General features: G+C 40.3%; 1 protein-coding gene across 22 annotated transcripts in view; it reads left to right on the top strand.

Annotated features, from left to right (window-relative positions):
• Positions 1 to 5,694: 5,694 nt before the first annotated feature.
• The window catches only part of ZDBF2 (zinc finger DBF-type containing 2), a 39,865-nt gene continuing 22,940 nt past the window's right edge, over positions 5,695 to 22,619 (top strand). For 2 of the 22 annotated variants that reach the window (XM_009444095.5, XM_009444103.5), the window contains exons 1-4: positions 5,803 to 6,094; positions 10,688 to 10,740; positions 11,698 to 11,741; positions 12,944 to 13,052. In XM_009444095.5, coding sequence (XP_009442370.4) covers positions 12,993 to 13,052 — 60 coding nt within the window. In that variant the 5' untranslated portion in view covers positions 5,803 to 6,094; positions 10,688 to 10,740; positions 11,698 to 11,741; positions 12,944 to 12,992. Of the gene's footprint in view, positions 6,095 to 6,121; positions 6,329 to 10,687; positions 10,741 to 11,697; positions 11,742 to 11,773; positions 11,851 to 12,943; positions 13,053 to 22,619 lie in introns of those variants that run through there. The other 20 variants (XM_063790676.1, XM_063790674.1, XM_063790668.1 and 17 more) reach the window with 18 other exon arrangements.

Raw genomic sequence — 22,619 nt, forward strand, 5'->3', positions numbered from 1 at the left:
AAAATCACACTATGCATAATTTTAAATTCATGTGGGGGAAAATGTTATCATGATTTTATACTTGTAGTTTCTTACCCCTGCAACTCCTTTGCCCACATTTACTCCTGATAAGCAGAAGCAACTATTTTTAAAATTTTACTTTGAACTGGGTGTGGTGTGGCTCATACCTGTAATCCCAGTGCTTTGGAAGGCCAAGGTGGGAGGATCCTTTGAGGCCACGAGTTTGAGACCAGCCTTAGCCACATAGCAAGACCCCATCTCTAAAGAAAAAAAAAATCGGCCTGATGCGGTGGTGTGCACCTGTAGTCCCAACTACTTGGGAGTCTGAGGCAGGATGATCGCTTGAGCTCAGGTTATAGGCTGCAGTGAATTACATGCCACTGCATTCCAGCCTGGTGACAGAGTGGGACTCGGTCTCTATTTTTAAAAATTATTTTGTCCTAGGTGGATCATCTGTATGTTTATATTAAAAAAGGCTTATATTGCTATTCAGTGATTTGCTGGCTGTAGACATTATATAATATATTAAATTCCTACATGACAGATGAGGAGTTATTAATAACTCATTTGCACGATTTCCCCTTGTACTCTTCTCCCCACACTTAGTTATACTGCCATTCTGCAACTGTCTACTGTATACTTCTGCAACTTGAAGCCATATACTTTAACATGCATTGTTTCTTTTTCTTTCTTTCTTTCTTTTTTTTTTTTTTTTTTGACGGAGTCTTGCTCCGTCGCTCAGGCTGGAGTGCAGTGGCGCGATCTTGGCTCACTGCAGCCTCCGCCTCCACCTCCTGGGTTCAAGCGATTCTCCTGCCTCAGCCTCCCGAGTAGCTGGGATTACAGGTGCGTGCCACCAAGCCCGGCTAATTTTTTTGTATTTTTTAGTAGAGACGGGGTTTCACCATGTTGGTCAGGCTGGTCCCAAACTCCTGACCTCAAATGATCCGCCTGCCTCAGCCTCCCAAAGTGCTAGGATTACAGGCATGAACTACCGCGCCCTCCCCTCCCCTTCCCTTCCTCCTTTCCTTTCTCTCTCTCTTTTTTCTTTCTTTCTTTCTTTTTTTTTTTTGGACAGTCTCACTCTGTTGCCCAGGTTGGAGTGCAGTGATGCAATCTCAGATCACTGTAGCCTTGACTTCCTGGGCTCAAGCAATCCTCCCACCTCAGCCTCCTGAGTAACTGGGACTGTAGTCATGAGCCTCTGCACCCAGCCTGCCTTTTTTTTTTTTTTTTTTTTTTTTTTCTTGAGACGGATTCTCACTCTGTCTTCAGGCTGGAGTGCAGAAGCACCATCTCGGCTCACTGCAACCTCTGCCTCCCAGGTTCAAGCAATTCTTCTGCCTTAGCCTCCCGAGTAGCTGGGACTACAGGCACACGCCACCACACCCAGCTAATTTTTGTATTTTTAGTAGAGAGGGGGTTTCACCGTGTTAGCCAGGATGGTCTCGATCTCTTGACCTCGTGATCCACCCGCCTTGGCCTCTCAAAGTTCTGGGATTACAGGCGTGAGCTACCGCGCCCGGCCTGCATTTTCTTCATCAACATTTTTGTTCCAACAACCAGGAAGATGAGGACATTTAACACTACCATCTTTCCCTCTACCTTGCAAATGAAACTTTTATCTGTTTTACAGGGAGGAATCAACATGACAAAATGAAGATGTTTTCTGACCATTCACATTAATTTAATTTGATTTTATTATTTATTTATTTTTTGGGATGGAGTCTTCACTCTGTCTTCCAGGTTGGAGTGCAGTGGTGTGATCTCGGCTGCCTGCAACCTCCACCTCCCGGGTTCAAACGATTCTCCTGCCTCAGCCTCCTGAGTAGCTGAGACTACAGGTGCAGGCCGCCATGCCCAGCCAAATTTTTATTTTTAGAAGAGATGGGGTTTCACCATGTTGGTCAAGCTTGTCTTGAACTCCTGAGCTCAAATGATCCGCCCGCCTCAGCCTCCCAACGTGCTGGGATTACAGGTGTGAGCCACCGTGCCCGGCCCACAATTATTTTAAAATAATGATTTGGATGGGGCATGTGCATGAATCCCTTTATGCTTAAAGAAAACATTTTACTTTTTAAAAACCTAACATGCCAGGCTTCGGGGTAAAAGCTTTATAATGACCTCACCTGACTGTAAATAGGTAGAATGAAGCACACAGTAATAGAATTTGGGAAAAGACATAGTCCACACTCTAAATTGGTGAAATCTAAATTCTTTTATGACCCAGCTATGAGATCTTGTTTTTTCCCAATAGCCTTTCCTTAAGACATTAGCCTAATATTAGCTTAAATGGCTTACAAAATGTAGGCATTATTGGAGTGCTTTCTAGACACAAAAGAGCAGGTTTTGGTGTTCCTTAAAAGAAGGAAGCATGTGAAATAACACATACTCAGCACTTTTTTCTCCCTGGACCAAATATGTTGGGGGAGGAAATGAAGTACATACAAACCCAATCCTGATCTCTAAGGTCCTTTAAATATGTTTAGATGTGTAATGTGTTTAGATCTGTAATGGGTTAATAAAGAATTGAGGGGGAAATTACAACTTTTGGAGCTTAACCTTATAGATAACTAAGCTCTCCCACAAAACGTGCCCATTGCCAGTAGACGGAAATCTGGTTTGTGCGGACTGCTGATCTGATGCAGAATGGCACTCCCTTTGATGTTTCATGATAGTATCATGTTGGAAGAAAAATTTTGCCAACTAAACTATAACACAACAATTTCTTGTAATTTAGTGTTTTTCTTTTTTTTTCTTTTTTCTCTTTGAGACAGGGTTTTACACTGTTGTCCAGGCTGGAATGCAGTGGTGCGATCACGGCTCGCTGCAGCCTCTACATCCCGGGCTCAGGTGATTCTCCCGCTTCAGCCTCCTGAGTAGCTGGGACTACAGGCATGCATCACCATGCCTGGCTGATTTTTTTGTAGTTTTTGTAGAGATGAGGTCTCGCTGTTTCCCAAGTTGGTCTTGAACTCCTGGGATCAAGCGATCCTCCCGCCTTAGCCTCCCAAATTGCTGGGACTACAGGTGCGAGCCACCATACCTGGCCTATTTTTATTTCATACTCAGTAAAAGAGCACTCTCAGACTTTGACACATTTATTATGCATTGATCTTGTGAATGCATAAAAAGAGAAATATAAGTAAAATTGGTTTAGGTATTTCAGAAACTTCATATTCGGAACTCCACTTTCATTTTATTTATTTTTTTAATTAATTAATTTATTTATTTATTTTGAGACGAAGTCTCACTCTGTTACCCAGGCTGGAGTGCAGTGGCGCGGTCTCAGCTCACTGCAACCTCCGCCTCCCAAGTTCAAGTGATTCTCCTGCCTCAGCCTCCCCAGTAGCTGGGATTACAGGCACGTACCACCATGCCTGGCTAATTTTTGTGTTTTTTTTTTAGTAGAGATGGAGTTTCGCCATGTTGGCCAGGCTGCTCTCAAACTCCTGACCTCAGGTGATCCGCCCACCTCGCGCTCCCAAAGTGCTGGGATTACAGGCGTGAGCCACCGCACCAAGCCCAGAGCTCAACTTTTATGAATCACTTTTTGAATCAGTTGTCCATGGCTGTAGCTTTCCACCAAAAGTGTTGGTGATGCATCTAACTTTAAGAATGCTCCAGCTGGGCACAGTTACAGCTCATATCTGTAATCTCAGCACCTTGGGAGGTGAATGTGGGAGGATCCCTTGAAGCCAGGAGTTCGAGACCAGCCTGGGCAAAAAAGTGAGAACCCCCGTCTCTACAAGAAATAAAAAAATTAGCCAGACATGGTGGCACACGCCTGTGGTCCCAGCCACTTTGGAGACTAAGGCAAGAAGATCGCTTGAGCTTGGGAGGTCGAGGCTGCAGTGAGCCGTGTTTGCGCCACTGAACTCCAGCCTGGGTGACAGAAGGAGACCCTGTCTCAAAAAAAAACAAAAACAAAAACAAAAAAAACAGAGAGGGAGAGAAAGGAAGGAAGAATGCTGCACTATTGTATGCAGGATTTTCTTCCAAGCAGCTGATCTTATTCTGCAAGTTTTGATGCTGGCACCTTCTTGATCTCACCTGAATATGTCAATTTTGTGTTTTCACGTAAAACATTCAGGACTTGTTTTCCTCCTTCAATGGTGTTATTGAATAAAATCTATAGGGGTTGTAACTGACTAATCAGGCTATCAAGAATAATATCGAAGTTATTTCACTTTTGGGGGGTGCAAGTAGGCATAGTATTTAACTGTTCATATATGGGTTCTCAAAATCCATCAAGAATGAATGTACTTGGTAAGTAACTCAGGGCTCCCAGAAGACTACTAGTTCTTAGCCAGTCCCATCTCTTTCTTTTCTAAATGCTGGGGAAATCTCTTTTTGGTCCTAGGAAAATCTTCTTCTCCAGGCAAATCTTCCCTCTTTCCCTAGGAAAATCTCTCTCCAAGTTTGAGTGACTTTTGTCTGTTAATTCCCTTCCTCCTAGGGTTATGGGTTTTATTAAACAATGCACTTATCTCAGTTGAAATGAGGACAACCTGCACAGCAACATCCACGTTGTAATACGTGGAGGTAATGACAACCAGGTCTGTACTGCCACCCGGTCAACGAGAGTTTATAAGATGCATCTTGATTTCACAGATGTTAAAATGTGGGGAAAAACATGGCTTAGCATCTGTGAAATACATAATGTCATGGTGCTTCGATCAATGTATAGTGGATTTTCTATAATTCCAAAGTTGGGATGTGGAAAAAACTTGCCTTAAAAGAAATCCGTACTTTTTGGTATGTTAAATCTAAGGGAGGTTATAAATCGAACAGTTGCAGGAGCCCAAGTTTAAACTGAGAGAAAGATGTAGTGGGGGAAGAAGGAGCTGAGAAATACAGAAAGAATAAAAACAATGGACGCAAAAGCGATGGGCAAGGTTTTGTTTTGTTTTGTTTTGTTTTTTGTTCTTTAAAGGGACAAAATCACAAGCTTACTAAAAAGGGTAACGACAATTACAGCTACAGCCAAAGAGCAAAGTAGCTCATTTTAAGATTATTTTTACATTAGACATAAGCTTTGCAACAGGGCCTCTCTCCATTTTAGTAAAATTGGTTTAGGTGTTTCAGAACCTTCTTATCGCAGATTATAATTTCATATTCAGTAGTGTGATTCATTTAGGTTTGTGATCTCCGTTACACTTAAACTGTTTTTGCTCACAACTATATTCGTAATGGGTAGCGCAGTGAATATAATTGCATGACCTAATGTTGTTTGTTAATATTTGTAACCCTTTAATGTGCAGGATAGATCTTTGAATACCTAACTTCTTTAAGCCTCAGTTTTCTCAATTTGTCAAAGGGGGACAATAATAGGATTCATTCAGAGTTACTCTGAAATGAAATGCAATAACGTATAGAAACCTTAAACGGTGCCTAGCACAGAGCAAGCGCTCATTGAACAGCAGCTTTTGTGAGATGCACCTCACTATGAAATAGGCATGGAAACGGAAACGACTAGCTCTCTTAGCCCCGTTTTCTTTTCTACATTCATACGTTGCTTTGAATTGGCAAGCAGTTTTTATTTGGACCCTCAAACGCTAAAACCTTGGTCTCTACTTCGTGTCCCAACTGTGCTTATGAGTCTAGTCATTTTCGTTGGAACGCGATAGATTTCCCAAGCTCCGGAGTGGGGCCCTGACCAGGGAGGAAGTGTCCGCTTTAAGAGCTTCTGGAGGGGAGGAAGGGGCTCCTCCGCCCGGGTGGGAGAGTGAGTGAGTGGGTGGGCGGGCAGGGGGCGGTCCCGCCGCTCCTGCGTCAGAAGGGGTCTGGTTTTCGCACCTTCCCTGACGTCAAACCTCCATCAGGGTTGCAACGCCACGTTGCCTTGGATGCCTGCGTGAGTGGAGTCGCGACTCGGGGCCCGCGTCCTGAGAGACGCTCCCGCGCCGCTTCTCCCCTCCGGACCGCAGGGGCCGAAGTCGCCTATTTCTGGCTCCGCGGGCAGCGGGGCCGCGGCGCTCGGACGGTCTGGGATTCGGGCGCCGCCACGGAACCGGAATAAGAAGGGAGAGCGCCCGGCTCGGTCCTCGGTCTCCACCGCGGCCCGGAAGGAATCCGGGCAGCCTCCGCGGAGGTGAGTGCCGCGGCGGGGGCGGGGCGCGGCCGGGGCGACGCCCGCGGGCGGGGCCTGCTCGCCGGGCGCCCGGGGCGCCTTCTTCCCGAGGGACGCCAGGACCGCTCGCTGGGCTCCCGCGGCCGCCTCGCAGGTCCTCGGCTTCCCCCCACCCCGCGTCCCTTTCTGCCCCTGCTGCGTGAGAGGTGTCGGCGGCTCCGGGCCGGGATCGAGGTGGCGGGGCGAGGGAAGGAGGTGGGGCGCAGGCTGCATTGCGCTTCTGTCCGGGGCCCTGGGTCAGAGGGGCCGGCGGACTAGGCCTAGGGTCCGGGCTTGGGGAGGGGGCGGTCTGCGGGGTCGGATTGAGGGCCGGGAACCCGCGGAGTCTTGCCCCTGGGCACCTGTGGGGCCGAGATCCCGAGCCACCTGTCCACACACCCCCTTCCCCCAGTGCCCTGCGTTGGGTCCAGCTGGCCCCAGACCTAGGCCTTTCCCAGCCTCGGGCGATTATGGTTTATTTGAAAACGTTTGATTTTTGTGTTAATGATTCTTTTACTACCGCCGTGCAACAGTTGTGTAAATGTGGTCGTGTTACGCCATCGTTTTTACTTGCTCCTAAGAAGGGCCTTACCAGCTCCTGCGATTATCTCACGCGATGATTCTTGGTAGCTCGTGAAAAAAATGCATAACAAGATACTGGTTCTCAAGGGACCAAAACCCCACCCCCACCTAAAGGAAATAGCTTGTTTTTGTTTTTCTTTTTTACAGCAATATGCTACGTGTGGGGAGGGGGAGGGACGACGGAGGCAGCCTGTAGCGATCTCCTCCTCGAGAGAATCTGCTAACAATTTGGGGGGTATCTTTCCTTCCTTTTTAATTAATACACAAACATATATACGTGTGTTACATAAGGGCTGTTTATTTGCTTTTTTCACTTAATACGTGGAAGACCTTTTCTCTATCGTTTGAACCCAAAGCCTAGAAGGCAAGAAAGCAACTCGTTAGAGAGTTGATAAAGTATCACTGCAGTGGCCAGTGATTTGGATAGAAATAAGCTGAATTCAGGGTAAGAACTGGTTTCTATAAAATATTGTTTACTCTGCATAATAATTGGAGGCAGTGTTTTTTCAAACTGAGTTTTTTCAGCCGGTTCTTGAATGGTGAAATTAATTTAGTGAGTCATGACTAGCATTAAAAAAAAATAAGATCGCATAAAAAAATCAGAATGCATTACATGTAATGAGAGTATTGTTTTGTGAAAAATATTTTAACTGTGCGCGTGTGCATTGTGAAATTTAGTGGGTCGTGACTAGCATTTAAAAAAGTAAGATCGCATAGAAAATATGAGACTGCATTACATGTAATGAGAGTATTGTTTTGTGAAAAATCTTTTAAGTGTGCGTGTGTGCCTGTGCGTGTGTGCTCGGTTGTAATTAAAAATGTATTGGTTCCTGTGTGTCATGTTAAATAATCTTGAGAGTCGCTAATCCAAGGTACTGTCAGCACTCAAATGAGCAAGATGCAATTAAACTAGACATTAGTTTTATTTTTTCTTTGGAATAGTGGTGATGTTGATTGCAGCAAATAAGAGTCCTAATTATTTGTTTTCACCTAATATTAAAACAAGTAGTATTCCTAAAAATACAGAGAGGAAGTGTCTAAGTCGTTAAGAGGTTAAAGCATAAACTACTCAAATTGACCAGTGATCACATCTCAGTTACGCTGGTTATTGGTGTGAGACCTGCAACAAGATACCTCTTTTCTCTCAACCTCAGTTCCCTGATTTGTTAAATGGGAATTAATCATGGCAGCTACCTTATAAAGCTGTTTGTTATTTAGATGAGATAATGCACAGGAAGCTGTTGACAGAGCGCCTGGCTCAGATTAAGTACTAAGTATTAGCTATTATTATTTTATTAAGACTGAATAGAGGTGTCTAGGATAATGCTTGTCACCAGAGGAAAGCCAGCATAGCGTGGATAATCCAAAAAAGGGGAAAATTGAAAATTAGTAGTGTTGTGTGGAGGAACTGACACTGAATTAGTGTGGTCTTTTTATGCATTCGGCCATTGTTTTGTCATTGCTCCTCAATTGTTTCCCTCCTGCTGGACGGAAAATTTAGATTGTCTTATTCAGAAAACCAAATGCCTTTCTATTGTCTTTCCTTATTATTATTATTTTTCAAATTAAGTTGATGTCTCTTTTGTCAGGCAGTTGAAAAATATGTTTTATGAGGATTGTGGGTTTTGTTAGTTCTTACCACACTGCCACGCCACACTCAGTTTGAGAAATACACACACGACAACTCCAGACTCATTTCAGAAATATTTTTATCCATGTTTACCTCTGCAGCTGGTGCAGATCTCAGGTGTGCAAGAAATATTTCTTTTAAAAAAAAAACCAAAAACAAAATGCTGTTTTATTTTTATTTTAAGACATTTCTGCCTAAGTCATCTGGGTAGCTCAGAAATCTCTGTTCACTGCCCGGGATAGGTTTATGCAATTTTAAATGTTACATAAATGAATGAAATAAGAAGGTGAACATAGTCATTTTTTAAAAATAGCATTATTATTTTTATGAAAAATAAATAGAATGCTTTGGATTCATAAAAAGGCTATATTTGCAAAGTACTTAACTGGGTATGACATTGGGGAAAAATGTTTAACATTGATGATAATTCTGCTCTCAGATTTGAAACTGCCTTCAGATTTTTGTTCTGCTTTAGAGGAACAAAAATGGAAACTCGGGTGAATTACGATGTTGTTTATGAAAAGACATGTCTCGAAACTCTAGCTAATCTGTCCAAAAAACAAAAAAAAGCAACAGTCCCCATACTAAAAATACCAATGAAACAAAAAAGCCCCATTTGATCTTAAACATATATACATTTAGAAGTTTTAAGTTAAATATTAAGGTTATGTGTGCATTTAAAAAATTATCTTACTGATTGACTTTAAGAAGTTAACCCACCAACTACTGGTTCTTGTCTTGACAGGGCTTTTATCTACACTGACAAAATGAAATACTATGCAATCATTAAACATTCTATTTTATTTTACTCTATTTTCTTCTATTTTATGATAGCATTTTATAATGGTATATGAAGGTGCTCATTATATGTGGTTCAGTGAGAGAGGGTGGCTATAGAATAGAATGTACTGTACCTTCCCATTTTTGTAAAAATATGTTTAGAACAAAGACGAATACGATACATGTTAATGGTGGGTAGATTATGGCTGATTTTTATGCTCTTTATTTTTATAATTGTACTATTATAAATGCTTTACTTTTGTAATAAAAATTAATAAAAGTCATTTTTTAAAGAAAAATTAAATGTGTATTTTCTTATTTTGTAAGCATACATGACTATGCTTTAAGGGATACTGACTCTTAACTTGGAGATTTCGGGAATTAAGTAATTCTCCAGTATTTTAGGAAATGGTGCTGAGTAGTTAATAGTTATATCCCTTACGCTTTGAAAAGCTCCTTTGAGTAGGAGAGAATCATTTTTCCAGAATTTTCTTAAAGCACTCTCAAGAATACCTCTTTCCAAAAAAACTTCCACAGTGCCTAAAGATACGGTGTAAATTCTTTAGTATGCTTTTGAATACTACCATGTCAAAATCCAATCTACTTGCCCTGGTTTATTGCCCCTTAAATTCTCAAATGAAACCTTAGATTCAGCTGAATTTATTAATTTACTATCTCCAAATGTACTTTGTATTTTCTTGCTTTCGTACCTTTGCTTGTTGTATCATTTCCCAACCTTCGAGTGAGTAAATCCTACCCATTTTCCAGTATCTGGTTAAAAAACCATATCCACAGTGGCATCCCTCGCCACTCTAGCTAAAACTGAACTTTGCGTTGAACTCATTAGCATTTATTATTTTTGCTGAGGCATTTCTTAGGCAGCACCTCATTCTTTGGCTTTAATTTCCCAATTTCATTTTAAATTTTTTGAGGGTAAGAAAACTTGTCTCATATTTGTCTCTATCCCTTAAAGTTTCTAGCATGGAACTCTGTGCTGAGTGGGTGCTTAATAGTTATTCTTTGATTATACCGTGGTGTCACTGGCTCTCTTGAGCCTATGTGTTGGAATTTTTTCTTAACCAATGATCCTGGATAAGGAGCAGCACTTTGCCTACAACAATGCGGAGGAATAAAAAACATGCTTCTGCTTAATAGTGTATTGATATAGATAGGTGTTAAAAGAATTGACAGTATTTTTCGTTAAAGCTAACGTGGTACCTGAGCCTCGGGAAGTTTCTCATGAAGCTCATTTTGGGTTTGACAGCATTTTTGCTCTCAACTTTACCAGAGGCACAATTGAGCCTTATAGTCTTTTACAGCTACTGTTCCAGGAACCTAGAGACCTGCAGTGTTTGATGGTGGGTTAGATGGGCCATCACAGTCACTGCGCCAGAACTTTAGGAGGTCATGTGTGAGATTCAGTGAGTCATAGTATGTAAAGTGCTTTGTGCTCCAAAGTTAATATTTTTTCTTATATTATTGGAAACATGTCACCGTTCAAAATATATCTGGATGTATTTATTTGGTCAATGGTAGACACTTATGGGACCTCTTTTAAAAAATGATTTTATTTTAATTTACAGATACTTGCCAGAACTAATACAGCTGATGAAATACCTGACCTTTTCTGCTCCAGGTAAATAATTTGTTACTTTATAAAAATATCAGGTTCTAGGAGAATTCAGAGTTTGTATAAAAATACCTATTTAGGCATGCAAAGTAATATAAATCCAGACCCTAAAGAAATGATCCCTTTAATAAATAAGTTTTATTAGTTTATAAAAAATAATGACTTATGTTATTGAGTCAACTTACAGCAGAATCACCTTGAGCATTTTATTTTATTCTATTTTATTTTATTTTTTCGAGACAAAGCCTCGCTCTGTCACCCAGGCTGGAGTGCAGTGGTGTGACCTCGGCATGCTGCAGCCTCCACCTCCTGGGTTCAAACGATTCTCTTGCCTCAGCCTCCCGAGTAGCTGGGACTATAGGCGTCTGCCACCACACCCAGCTAGTTTTTGTATTTTTAGTACTGACAGGTTTTTGCCATGTTGGCCAGGCTGTTCTCGAACTCCTAACCGCAGGCGATCCACCTGCCTCGGCCTCCCAAAGTGCTGGGATTACAGGCATGAGCCACCATGCCCGGCTACCTTGAGCATTTTAAATATGCTTTATAACGTATGTCCTGGGTTCCCTTGACCACTGGGATTTTGATTTGCTAAGTTTCTGATGGGGTCCTGGCATGTTAATTTTTAAAAATGCCAACACATGCTTCTGGTTTATTGTAACTCACTGTCATTATGGCACTAGAGATGACGGAAGTGGCAGGTGATAATGCCACAGGAGTTAAGGGCCATAGGGTTAAAGACCAAAAATATTTAAGTATTTACATTTTGTGTGTATGTGATATTAGATTAATGGTTTACTTTTGTCCGTTATTCAATGAATGTTTTAATTATGTTTTCAATCCCCCAAAAGTTTATTTTAGGATTTTTCAAAGTTTACATTTAAGCTCTAGGTTCTCTCAGCTTGAAATTTGCCTTATGTGTAAGTACAATTTAAAATAAAAGTTTGTTCTGTTTTATTGCTGTAGGTTAATAAGTGAAGTAAATTAGTGGAAAAGAGACCAAATTTTAAGTAAGTAATGTCTTACATGTTTTTTGTGTCAGAGGCTGGTTTAATTGATTAATTTTCCTCATAAATGTGAGAAGTCAGAAAATCAATTTCTCATAATAAGAAGTAATAGGTAAGTAAATATTACGCTAGCATTTTGACTTAATGAAGCTTTTTTCCCCTCATCTTATGGTTTTAAGGCTGTGATTTCATTTTTCAGTTATTGATTTTAATGATTAAATTTTTTCCATTGCAGAAATTCTCATAACATGTTATAGAATGATTGTTATATATTTTCCAACAGATAAGAATGCTTAAATTAATTGAAATACAAAATTATTTGTAATTCTGTTTTCAGCTTAACAAAGCAGCAAATAAACTGCATTAAATTTTTTACTTAAAATAATCATAAATTATATGTACATTGTGTCAGTTAATACATTGGTTGGGCATGAAAATTACTGGGGGAATTTTTAAAATTCTGAATCCTAGGCTCACCCTAGCTCTACTAAAATTTTGGGTATTCAGCCTGGTTTGGGAACCATGCAGTATGTAATGTTGAAGGATTATACTTTTAGGTGAGTGGAAACTGGAAAATTATTTATTTGTAGAGAAATCTAAACAGTAATAGGAAAAAAATCCCTCCTATTTATCTGGCTTACATAATTGTCAGAAGAAAAGTGTTTTGTGTTTCAGAGGCTAAATTAGTTGTTCTGATTTTTAGCAACTGTGTTGGATAAATTATTTAAAAATCTCCCTCTCTATGAGCTGAGCAGAAAATGCCATGTGGTGTCTTTACACTCATGATAACAGAGAATGAGACGTCGTCAAATAATCTGGGGTTTGATATGGAAACATGATGGGGAAATTAATGAGCTCCATTAGAGTATAGTAAATATACCATAACAATATCTTAGAAGTAATTGGTCTTCGCAAATTGAATATTGTATTCTTTGTTAGTAAATCAATATCTAATATCTCTAATAAGTTATTAGAAAAACTAAATATTTAGTCATCTAGTCTTCAAATACTGCTCTTTCATAAGATACATAGTTCTTGTCTCTGCTCCAGGTTCACTTATTTATTCAGTGGCTCATGGCAGCCTTGTATATTTTCCTAATTATTAGAAGTAGAAGTGACTTTCTGTTTTCTGCTAATTATCATAGCCATTTTCCTCATAAGAGTAAGGAATTATGATTTTTACCATTTTTCTTTTTGTTTTTCAGCTTGAGTATTCAAAGACAGTAGCCATCTGACTTCAGTTATTTATTCAAGATGCAGAAAAGACAAGGATATTGCAGTTATTGCCGTGTGCAGTATAATAACCTGGAACAGGTGAGCGGTTTCTATTAATATGATAATATCTCAAAGGACCTAGTTGTGACTTTCTCTTACATTTTATTAAATTCATTTATTTATTCATTGAACAGATCATATTGGGAATCTATTAGTTGGCAGACACTGTTTAAGGTTCTAGGGATATGACCATGAACAAAAACCAAGCCTCTTTTTTCATGAAGCTTATATTCTAGTATAGTAAGACAGAAGATAAATAATATATAAATTTAGTACATAATGCGTGAGATTGTGATAAATGTTATGAGGAAAACAAAATAGGGAAAGGGTAGGGTGGCCAGGTAAGGCCTTTTTCAGGAAGTGACATTGAGTTGAGATTTGGAGTTTGGGTCTCAGGTTTGCATTTATCTGGGGAAAGATTTTCTAGGTAGAGGGAGGAGACAGAGACCCTGAGGGTACAGAGTGGTTGGCACACTAACGAAGAGCCAGGAGGCCGGTGGCTGCATGGATGTGGGGAGGTGGGTGAGAAGTAATAGGCAAAGAATTCAGACAAATCAATTCTGTATTTTAGATTCAGGGGGTATATGGGCTTGTTTGTTACATGGGTATATTGCATACCTGCTGGGGATTGGGCTTCTAGTATACCCATTACCCAAATCGGAGAAGTCGATTCTTTAGGACATTGTAGGCTAAGGTAAGGACTTTGAATTTTATTTCAAGTGAGATGGGAGAGCATCTCAAAGTTTGAGCATAGGAGTTAAATCATCTACTTTGTGTTTTAAAAGGTTCATTCTGGCTGCTGAGGGAAAAATAGTTGGTATAGAGATTTAAAAATTTTGTTATTGTGATATAACTCATACACCATAAACTTGACCCTTTAAGGTGTATAATTCAGTGATGTTTTATTATGTTCACAAAGTGGTACAACCATTGTCTAATTCCAGAACATTTTAATCACCCTAAAAGGAAACCCTGTACGCACTGAGCAGTAACTCACTCCTCCCTTCTGTCACCAGCCCCTGGCAACCGCTAGTGTATTTCCTGTCTGTATAGATTTGCTTATTCTGGATATTGCGTGTAAATGGAATCAAACATTGTGTGGCCTTTTGTGTCTGGCTTCTTTAATGTAGCGTAATATTTTCATGGTTCATCCAGGCTGTAACATGCATCACGACCTCGTTCCCTTTTATGGCTGACAATGTTCCATTGCATGGATATATCACATTTTGTTTATTCATTGAGCAATTTATGGATATTTGGGTTGTTTTTACTTTTTGACTGTTATGAATAGTGCTGCTATGGATATATGTGTACAAGTTTTTGTGTGGACATATGCTTTCACTTTTCTTAGGTTTACATGTAGAGTGGAATTGTTGGGTCATGTGGTAATTGTGTTTAACTTTTTTGAGAGGGTGCCTCACCGTTTGTCAAAGTGGCTGTACCTCACCACCAGCAATGTATGAGGGTTCCAGTTTCTCCACGTTCTTGTCAGCACTTGTTGTTGTCTGTTTTGTTTTTGTTGTTGTTGTTGTTGTTATAGCCATCTTTGTGGATGTGAGATGGTATCTCATTTTGGCTTTGATTTGCATTTCCCTAATGACATATAGTGTCCTTTCATTGGCCATTTGTATATCTTGTTTAGAGGAATGCCTCTTCATATCCTTTTCCTATTTTTAATTGTGTTGTCTTTTTATTGTTGAGTTGTAGAAGTCTTTATATATTTTGGATAATTGACCTTTATCAGACGTATGATTTACAAATACTTTCTCCATTCTGTGGGTTGTCTTATTACTCTTTTTTTTTGAGACAGGGTCTTGCATTATTGCCCAGGCTGGAGGGCAGTAGTGCGATCATGGCACACTGTAGCCTCTGCCTCCTGGGCTCAAGCAGTTCTCCTGCCTCAGCCTCCCAAGTACCTGGGACTACTGGTGTGCACCGCCATACCCAGCTAATATTTTATTTTTTGTAGAGATGGGGTCTCACTATATTTCCCAGGCTGGTCTCAAACTCCTGGGCCCAAGTGATTCTCCTGCTTTGGCCCCTGAAAATTTTGGGATTACAGGTGTGAGCCACCACAACTGGCCTTCTTTTTACTTTCTTGATGCTATGTTTTGATGCACAAAAGTTTTAAATTTTGCTGTTTTGCTTATGTTTTTTGGTGTCAGAAGGGTTGCCTAATCTCAGGATGGAAGATTTATGCCTATGTTTTCTTCTAAGAGTTTAATAGTTACTCTTACATTTAGGTCTTTTATCTGTTTGAGTTCATTTTTGTGGGGTGTGAGATAGGGCTATACTTTTTTTTTTTGAGGCTGTAAAATTAAATCTATTTCATAGAAATCATGTTAAAATTCATGCTCATCAGAGCTCTCCCTGTGCTACCCATAGTGGATGTATGTATGTATGTATGTACGTATGTATTTATATTGATTTGTTTACTTTTATTATTTTTATAATTATACATATTTATGGGGTACAGTGTGATATTTTGATACATGTGTATAATGTGTAATAATCAAATTGGTAATTAGCATACTCATCACCTCAAACATTTATCATTTCTTTGTGTTGGAAACATTTAAAATCCTCTCTTCAACTGTTTGGAAATTTACAATCAATTATTAACTATAGTCATCCTACAGTGTTGTATAGGACTTTAGAACAACTAGAACATATTCCTCCTATCTAGCTTTAATTTTGTTTTCATTAATTATCCTCTCCCAATTTCTCTTCCCTGACTTATTCCCAGCTTCTAGTAATCAGCATTCTATTCTCTAGTTTTATGAGCACAACTTGGATGACAAGATTTTCTTCTTTTATGGCTGAATCATATTCTACTGTGTATATATACCACATTTCCTTTTTTTTTTTTGTGAGATGGAGTCTTGCTCTGTCGCCTAGGCTGGAGTGCAGTGGCATGATCTTGGCTCACTGCAACCTTCGCCTCTTGGGTTCAAGCAATTCTCCTGCCTCAGCTTCCTGAGTAGCTGGGATTACAAGAGTGCACCAACACACCTGGCTGATTTTTGTATTTTTAGTAGAGATGGGGTTTCACCATGTTGGCCAGGCTGGTCTCGAACTCCTGACCTCAGGTGATCCACCTGCCTCAGCCTCCCAAAGTGTTGGGATTACAGGCGTGAGCCACTGCGCCTGGCCCCTTTTTTCTTTTATCTGTTGATGGACACTTAGATTGATTCTATATCTTAGCTATTGTGAACAGTGCTGTAGTAATAAACATGGGGATGCAGATATCTCCTTGGTATACTGATTTCCTTTCCTTTGGATAAATACCTAGTCAGTAGGATTGCTGGACCATATGAGTTATATTTTTAGGTTTTTGAGAACATTTATACTCTTTTCCATAATGACTATAATAATTTGTGTTCCCACCAACAGTGTGTAAGAATTCCCTTCTCTGCATCCTTGGCAGTGTGTTATTTTTTGTCTTTTCAATAATAGCTCTTCTAACTGAAGTGAGATGATATCTCATTGTGGTTTTGATTTACACTTCCTTGATGATTAGTGATGTTGAACATTTTTTAATATACTTGTTGGCCATTTATATGACTTTTTGAGAGATGTCTTTTCAGCTTATTTGCCCATTTTTAAGTTGGATTATTTCCTTTTGTTGTCATTGAGTTGTTTGAGTATTCCATATTCCAGGTATTAATCATCTTTTGGATGAATGGTTTGCAAATATTCTCCCATTCTTCAGTCTGTTGAAGTCTCTCTTCACTCTGTTGATTGTCCTTTGCTGTGCAAAAGCTTCAGTTTGATATTATCCAGTTTGTCTATTTTTGCTTTGTTCCCTGTCCTTTCGAGGTCTTTTCTGTAAAATCTTTGCCCAGATCACTGTCCCAAAGCATTTCCCCTGTGTTTTCGTCTAGTAGTGTCATAGTTTTGGGGCTTACATATATGTCTTTAATACATTTTGAGTTGATTTTTGTGTATGGTGAGAGATAGGGGTCTAGTTTCACTTTTCTGCATATAGATGTCCAGTTTTCTCAGCTTCATTTATTAAAGAAGCTGTTCTTTCCCCCAACTTATGGTATTGGTGCCTTTGTCAAAAATCAGTTGGCTGCAAATACATAGATTTATTTCTGGGTTTTCTGTTTTGTTTCATATCTGTACATTTTCAGAAGTTCCTCTTGTTACTGATTTCTAGTTTATGCTATTGTGGTCAGAAAAGATACTTGATATAATTTCAATTCTTTTGTGTTTGGAGACCTCTTTGTGGCCTAATATGTGGCCTATCCTGGAAAATGTTGCATGTGCTGATGAAGCAAATGTGTATTCTGTAGTTGTTGGTTGAAATCTTCTGTAAATATCTGGTAGGCCCATTTGGGCTAAAATGCAGTTTAAATCAAGTGTCTCTTTGCTGATTTTCTATCTAGATGATCTGTCCAATTCTGAGAGTGTGATAATCAAGTCCTCAGCCAGTCTAATAGTATTTGCTTTATTTATCTAGGTGCTCTGGTATTGAGTACATATATATGTATAGTTGTTTTATCTTCTTGCTGAGTTGATCCCTTTATCATTATATGATGGCCCTCTTTGTCTCTTTTTACAGTTTTTGACTTAAAGTCTGTTTTATCTATCATAAATGTAGCTATTCCTCCTCACTTTTGGTTTCCAATGCATGGAATATCTTTTTCCATCCCTTTGCTTTCAGTCTATATGTGTCTTTAAAAAAAAATAAAATAAAAGAGATGGAGTCTTACCATGTTGTCCTTGCTGGCCTTGAATTCTGTGCTCAAGATATCCTTCTGCCTCAGCCTCGTTAGTAGCAGGGACTACAGGTGCATGCCATTGTTCCCAGCCATCTGTATGTGTCTTTACAGGTGAAGTTAGTTTCTTGTAGGCAGTGTATTGTTAGGTCATGATTTTTAAAATCGATTCAGCCCAACTGTATCTTTTAAGTGGGGAATTTAATCCATTTAAATTCAAAATGATTATTGATATGTGAGGAATTGCTTCTGTTATTTTGTTAATTGCTTTCCGGTTGTTTTATGTGTGCTTTATTCTTTTCTGTCTTATCGTTGCAGTTTGGTGGTTTTCTGTAGTAAGTAGGTAGTAGATCCCTCTTGGTGTTAGGTCTGACATGGCCTATAAGCAGCTTTAGTAGCACTGTGTTCCAGTTGCAGGTGCTTGGAGTGGCTGTGGGACCAGGGTCCTAGGCTCATAGGCTTATGAACCTATTGTTGCACCTGGATCTTGGGGTACAGATTTGCTCTTTGGTGGGGTTGGATGTCTTTTTTCTTTCTCCTTTGCATGTCTGTTCTACCAGTGAGTTTTTATGCTTTTGGATGTTTTCGTGAAAGTAACTATTGTCTTTTTTGCTTGCCAGATGTAGGACTCCTTTGAGCATTTCTTGTAAGCATGGCCTAGCGGTGATGAATTCCTTCAGTTTTTGTTTCTCTGGGAAAGACTTGAGTTTTCTCTCATGTCTGAAGGATAGCTTTGCTGGGTATAGTATTGTTTGGCTGTTGGAGTAGTTTTAGCACTTTCAATATATCATCCCATTCTTTGCTGGCCTGTAAAGTTTCTGCAGAGAAATCTGCTGTTAGTCTAACAATGATTCCCTTATATGTGACTTGATGCTTTTGCTGTTTTTCAGATTCCATCTTTGGTCTTTGACCTTTGACAGTTTATAATGTGCCTCAAGGAGGACCTTTTTGGGTTGAATGTATTTGGGATTCTTTGAGGTTCTCATATCTGGATGTCCATAGACTTGGGAAGTTTTTGGCTATTATTTCATTAAATAGGTTTTCTATGCCTTTCTTCTTGTCTTCCCCATCTGGATTCCTATAACACAAATATTTGTTCACTCAGTGGTGTCCCATAAGTCTTGTAGGTTTTTTTCTCCTCTTTTTCATTATTTCTTTTTTTCCCTCTGACTGGGTAATTTCAAATGACTGATCTAAAAATTCAGAGATTTCTTTCTTCAATTTTATCAAATCTGCTAATGAATCTCTGTATTGTATTTTTTATTTTGTTCATGGAATTCTTTAGCTGTAGGATTTCTGTTTGGTTCTTTTTTATGATTTTTATCTGTGTTGAATTTTTGTTCATATTGTGAATGGTTTTTCTGATTTTGTTGAATTGTCTATATATATTTTCTTGTCTCTCATTGAGTTTCCTTAAGATCTTTATTTTGAATTCTTTTTCAGAAATTAGTTTATTTTCATTGGGTTATTTTTATGAGGAAGTTATGTTACTTTGGTGATGTTATATTCCTTTGCTTTTTTATGTTTCTTATGTCCCTGCATTGATGTCTCTGCATCTGGTGGAACAGTTACTTCTTCCATACTTTCTGGAGTGGCTTTCATATTGAATAACTTTGATAACTTTTACCTGCAGTTGGGCTTTAATGTTCTAGTTGGGAGAGTGTGGTTACTCTGTTGCCAGATAGATGCAGTGGTATATAGTCTTCATTCAGTTTCTTCAGCTGTGTTCACCATCAGCAATAACTGTGGGCACTTCAGTGGCCTACACTGTAGAAGTTTGTGGCAGTGGCAGCAGCATAGGCTGTGAATGTCCTTGATGTCAAGGGCTTCTGGGATCCACCTGTTCTTGTTTTCATTACAATGGGGAGACTTAACTGAGTAGATCCCTCTTGGTGTTTGGTCTGACGTGGCCTATAAGCAAGCAGCTTTAGTAGCACTGTGTTCCGGTTGCAGGTGCTTGGAGTGGTTGTGGGACCAGGGTCCTAGGTTCATAGGCTTATGAACCTATTGTTGCACTTGGATCTTGGGGTACAGATTTGCTCTTTGGTGGGGTTGGATGTAGGTTGCCCACGGAGCCAGGACCTGTAACTTTTAGGCACCCCCTAGTAGCTGGGGCCCAGGGAGTCAGGTCGTAGCTGAGATTCTACCCCTGAAGGGCAGGGCACAGCACTGACCTGACTCCAGGGAAAAATAGTTGCTCTGGAGGTTTGATCCTGGGGAGCAGGGTGTGGCTGCAGTTCAGAGCTCAGTGGCAACTTAGGTCTCAGGGGATGAGGCATTGTGTAGTAGTGACTCTAGACACTGGGATGGTGGGACTCAGCAGCAGCAGATACACAGCTGTTGTTTGGACCCAGGGTAGAGCAGGGAACAGTACAACAATGACTCCATTCCCCAGGTAAATGAATGTCTCAGCAGCTCAGACTCTAGGGGTCTAGTCTGGTCTAGGAAAGCAGAGTACTAGAGTTGTTTGGCTAGTAGGATGAGGTGTCTAAGCTTAGCCACTGCTCTGTTTCCCTGGGACATGAGGTACTCAGCCCTGGGGTGCACAGCTGCTCAGCTTGGCCAGGACACTATTTCCCCAGGGGGCAATGTGCTGCTTCAGTTCAGGTTTGGGCGGGGTTGGGGGACAGTTGGCATGACTGTTCCTGGCGGCCATTTCTCTGGGATGCAAGGTGCCACTTCAGCTTAGGTATTGGGGTGTGTGACTACTCTGAATATGTAAGGCAGTTTCCTGCAATTCAGGATGCTACTTCAACCTAGGCATTGGGGACGCCTGACTTCTTTGAGCCGCCGAGGTACTATTTTTCTGGGAGGCGGGGTACCACTTCAGCTCCAGCCTGATGGGGTGAGAGGAGAGGTGGGTGAAGTGGCTTCACTTCTTCTTGGTTCTATGAGGAAGGGTTTAACCACTGTTTGTAGCTTGGCCTGGGGTTGTGAGGCCACCGGGCTGGAATGATTCAGCAGTGGCTTAGCCTCAGGGATAAAAGGGAGCCATGGCTACTTGCCACTGGAGCAAAACATGTTTCAGCCGTAGTTCCACTTGCAAGATGGTGTAGCCACATGGGCCACAGGGGTCAGGGCACAGTATTGGCTTCTTCTCTCAGGGGAACACAGTGGTGTAGACCCCAGACGGCTCCCTCAGCTGGTCTTTGTCCCTGTGGGGACTGCAGGGGTGAGGTCTGTAGGTGTCCAAGGTGTTAATGGGGGTTGGTTGTTGGGATCCTCTTGCTTGCCTCCTTGCTATAGAGAGAAGTTCTTCCTGGTTCCCAGCTGATCCCAGTTGGGAATGGGGTGGTGGAGGCCTGGCATTCCCTTCTGCTCTCTGTGTTGCCATTCTGAGTTCTATGCTCACCCTGGTTTCTGTTTCTCCTCTGATGCACTCCATTGCCCTTCTTCAGTTGTTTTTGTTAAAATATAGTTGTTTGTTCATTGTGCTGGCCATCTTTTTCCAAGTTTATTCTTTTGCATGTGATATACAGTAGTATCAGCACCATTTGTTGAAGACTATCCTTTCCGCATTCAATTGCCTTGACATCCTTGTTGAAAATCAGTTGACCATAAATGTAAGGTTTACTTCTAGACTTTCAGTTCCATTTTATTTATCTATATATCTTCTCTGATGCCAGCACCACATAGTCTTGATTACTGTAGCTTTGTAGCAAAATTTGGAATCAGGCCATTTGAGTCCTCCAACTTTGTTCCTCTTTTTCAAGATTGTTTTGGCTATTCTTGGTTCCTTGTATTTCCATGTGAATTTAAAGATCACTTTGTTAGTTTCTGCAGAAAAGCAGGTGGAATTCTGATAGGGATTGTGTTGAATCTGTAGATACATTCATGGGGAATGTACATCTTAATATTAAGTCTTCCAATCCATGAATAGAGGTATGTATTTCCATTTACGCAGAGCTTTAAAATCTTTCAGTGGTGTTTTGTAATTTTCAGTGTGCAAGTTTCACACTTCTTATGCTAAATTTATTCCTAAGCATTTTATTCTTTTTGATGCTATTGTAAATGGAATTGTTTTCTTAAGTTCATTTTGGATTGTTTATTGCGAGTGTATGGAGAGCTTCAATAGATTTTTAAATATTGATCTTGTATCATACAACCTTGCTGACCTTGTTTATTAATGCTAATAATTTTTTTGTAGATTCCTTAGGATTTTCTATGTACTAGATTATGTCCTCTCCAAATAGTTTTACTACTTTTTTCCCCAGTCTGGATGCCATTATTTCTTTTTCTTGCCTAATTGCTCTTGCTAGAATTTCTAGTATGATGAGTGTTAAAGTAGTGAGAATGGATATCCTTGTTTTTTTTTGGATCTTGGGAGAAAACTTTCAGTCTTTCATCATTAAGTTTGATGTTAGTTGTGGGTTTTAGCCTAATTTGCTAAGTGTTCAATCATGAAAAGGTATAGGCTTTTGTCAAATGCTTTTCTGCAACTATTAGATGTATGTGTTTTTTTCCTTTAGTCTATTAATGTAATATATTACAGTATTCGTCAGCTCAGGCTGCCATAATAAAATACCATAGACTAGGTAGCTTAAATCAGCGGTCCTCAACCTTTTTGGCACCAGGGACTGGTTTCGTGGAAGACAATTTTTCCACAGATGGGGTGGAGGGGTGGTTTTGGGATTTAACTGTTCCACCTCAGATCATCAGGCATTAGATTCTCAAAAGGAGCACGCAACCTAGATCCCTTGCATGCACAGTTCACAATAGAGTTTACGCTCCTGTGAGGATCTAATGCCTCCACTGATCTGACAGGAGGTGAAGCTCAGGTGGAAACGCTTGCTTGCCTGCCACTCACCTCCTGCTCTGTGGCCCAGTTCCTAGCAGGCCACAGACCAATACCTAACAGCCCTTCTCGCTGTGTCCTCCTGTA

This window comes from Pan troglodytes, chromosome 13, assembly GCF_028858775.2.
Source record: "Pan troglodytes isolate AG18354 chromosome 13, NHGRI_mPanTro3-v2.0_pri, whole genome shotgun sequence".
In the NCBI taxonomy this organism is placed as follows: Eukaryota; Metazoa; Chordata; class Mammalia; order Primates; family Hominidae; genus Pan; species Pan troglodytes.